The sequence below is a fragment of the Rutidosis leptorrhynchoides genome, chromosome 5 (genome assembly GCF_046630445.1).
Source record: "Rutidosis leptorrhynchoides isolate AG116_Rl617_1_P2 chromosome 5, CSIRO_AGI_Rlap_v1, whole genome shotgun sequence".
NCBI classification, from domain to species: Eukaryota; Viridiplantae; Streptophyta; class Magnoliopsida; order Asterales; family Asteraceae; genus Rutidosis; species Rutidosis leptorrhynchoides.
This window is the reverse complement of record NC_092337.1, coordinates 80,654,306-80,656,974: the sequence shown is the minus strand read 5'-3', so window position 1 is coordinate 80,656,974 and position 2,669 is coordinate 80,654,306. Positions and strand designations below refer to the sequence as shown.

The following is a 2,669-nucleotide window of genomic DNA, read 5'->3' as shown; positions in this document are numbered from 1 at the left end:
AAGGCATTGCCTACCGTACTTCTCATTTCCTTTGTGTAATAAGGATGATTTATCCATTCGTTGTTAATAACAAGTTAAGTGGTTATATATCTTGACTTATCTTACCTTAGCCATATGTGTGTGATTATGTGATTATTATTAAATTATATTTATTGCACCATAACTCTTCAACTAATACTGTAATTATGTATTGAAGAAACAATGGCTGGAGGACGACAACCAAATGACAATACCAACTCTTCTAACATTACTCTTATAAGTGAACAATTTCAACAACTCCTTGCTGCCGCTCAAGGCAACAACAATAATCAAAACAACAATAACGGAAGCCGAAACCCTCTGAACTCATGCTCACAAAAAGAATTTATGAATTGTAAGCCACCAAGCTATAAAGGAACTGAAGGACCAATTGAACTAAACCACTGGTTAGAAAATATGGAATATGTGTTTCGTCTGTGTAACTGCGGTGAAGCTGACAAGGTCAAGTATGCTACTGGAACTCTATCAGGTGGAGCTTTAACTTGGTGGACTGCATATGCTGGTACAGTTGGATGGACTGCTGCCCTAGCCATACCATGGGAAACATTAAAAATCATGATGACTGGCAAGTATTGTCCCAGGAATCAAGTCCAGAAATTTGAAGTCGAATTCTGGGAGTTAAGAATGAAAAATCTTGAAGTTGAAGAATACAACAACCGATTTCTGGAGCTAGCTGCTCTATGCCCTAGTATGGTTACTCCTGAGAGCAAGAAGTTTGAAAAGTATATCATCGGTCTTCCTCCTCAAATCCAAGGGAATGTTATATATGCTGGTAAAGAAACCATTGAGGCTACGATGTTGATGACCCAAAATCTGGTTATGGCTGCTAGAAGAAATGCCAAGGAAAAACAAACTGAAGTGAAGGCTACTGATAACAAAAGGAAGTTTGATCCTACTCAAGGTTCAGGTCAGAATTAAAACAAGAAGGTTGGTGATGCTACAAAAAGTGGTTATATTGGAACAAAGCCACTTTGTAAGCGTTGTGATAGGCATCATCATGGGTTGTGCACTGCTGAGTGTGGAAGGTGTAAGAAGATTGGTCACTCGACCAAGAATTGTAAAGTTGCTCTGCCTGCTACAAATACAACTCCAACCGTGCCTACTTGTTTCGGTTGTGGGGAAAAGGGGCATTACAAAAATAACTATCCTAAGAACAATACTGCAACAGCTGGTAATGCTAAGGGAAGAGCATTCGTCATGATAGCTAAAGAAGCTAGGGACGACGAGGACGTCATCACTGGTACGTTTCTTGTCAACAACTGCTATGCTTCTATTTTATTCGATACTGGTGCTGATAGAAGTTATGTGTCTACTGAATTTTGTGCCTTATTTGACGAGAAACCCCAAACCTTAGACACTAAGTGTCTTGTAGAAATGGCCAACGGTAAATTTGTAAAAGTTGACAGGATCTACAAGGAATGTAATCTGACTCTAGCCAATAAAACTTTCAAGGTTGACTTAATGCCTGTTGAACTAGGAAGCTTTGATGTAGTCTTAGGGATGGATTGGTTATCCCCGATGAAAGTGGGTATCCAGTGTTTTGATAAGAAAATTAATATTCCTCTCGAAACTGGTGAAATTCTTGTTATCCAAGGAGATAAGAGTGGTTCCAAACTTAATCTTATCTCATGCATCAAAACCTGAAAGTACCTTATGAAAGGATGTCAAGCCATTTTGGCTCACATAAAGGAAGTCAAGCCAGATGAACGGCGTATTGAAGACGTTCCTGTTGTTAAAGACTTTCTTGAAGTTTTTCCTAATGAACTCCCTGGTCTACCACCACAAAGACAAGTTGAGTTTCAAATCGATTTGATCCCTGGTGCTGCACCTATTGCAAAGGCACCATACCGGCTAGCCCCACCGAAAATGAAAGAGCTATCTATGCAACTACAAGAGCTTCTGGAGAAAGGATTCATTCGTCCTAGCTCATCACCGTGGGGAGCACCTATATTGTTCGTCAAAAAGAAAGATGGTTCAATGAGGATGTGTATCGACTATCGTGAACTAAATAAGTTAACCGTCAATAATCGTTATCCTCTCCCTAGAATCGATAACTTGTTTGATCAGTTACAAGGATCAAGCATCTATTCTAAGATTGACCTGAGATCTGGATATCATCAACTTAAAGTTAAGGAATCCGATGTTTTCAAGACTGCCTTCCGGACTCATTACGGACATTACGAATTCTTGGTAATGTCCTTTGGGTTAACTAACGCTCCTGCTGTATTCATGGATCTCATGAACCGTGTATGCACGCCTTATCTCGATAAGTTTGTGATTGTTTTCATCGACGATATTCTCATCTACTCTAAGAGTGATAAAGAACACGAACAACACCTCCGACAAATTCTGGAATTATTAAAGAAGGAACAGTTGTATGCTAAATTCTCCAAGTGTGATTTTTTGTTGAAGACTGTTCAGTTTTTGGGACATGTAGTTGACAGTGATGGAATACATGTCGACCCCGCGAAGATCACGGCTATTCAAAACTGGGAAACACCTAAGAACGCGAAGCACATTCATCAGTTCCTAGGACTTGCCGGTTACTATCGGAGATTTATCAAAGATTTCTCCATTCTTGCCAAACCACTCACCAAGTTGACTCATAAGGATAAGAAGTTTGAGTGGTG

The 2,669-nt window shown here is 39.6% G+C and overlaps 1 protein-coding gene across 1 annotated transcript; it reads left to right on the top strand.

The window, feature by feature from the left end:
* The first annotated feature begins 201 nt into the window (after positions 1–201).
* Positions 202–1,683, top strand: LOC139848778 (uncharacterized). The gene is made up of 3 exons (XM_071838476.1): positions 202–923; positions 1,029–1,279; positions 1,394–1,683. Exons 1-3 carry the CDS (start codon positions 202–204, stop codon positions 1,681–1,683), a joined length of 1,263 nt encoding a protein of 420 aa, XP_071694577.1.
* The last annotated feature ends 986 nt before the right edge of the window (positions 1,684–2,669 follow it).

Excerpts from the sequence above, each read along its gene's own strand:
- LOC139848778 (XM_071838476.1), top strand. The coding sequence starts at position 202 with ATGGCTGGAGGACGACAACCAAATGACAATACCAACTCTTCTAACATT. Across the intron at positions 924-1,028 it reads GCTACTGATAACAAAAGGAA|GCATCATCATGGGTTGTGCA; the intron begins GTTTGATCCTAC and ends GCGTTGTGATAG. Across the intron at positions 1,280-1,393 it reads CGACGAGGACGTCATCACTG|ACACTAAGTGTCTTGTAGAA; the intron begins GTACGTTTCTTG and ends CCCAAACCTTAG.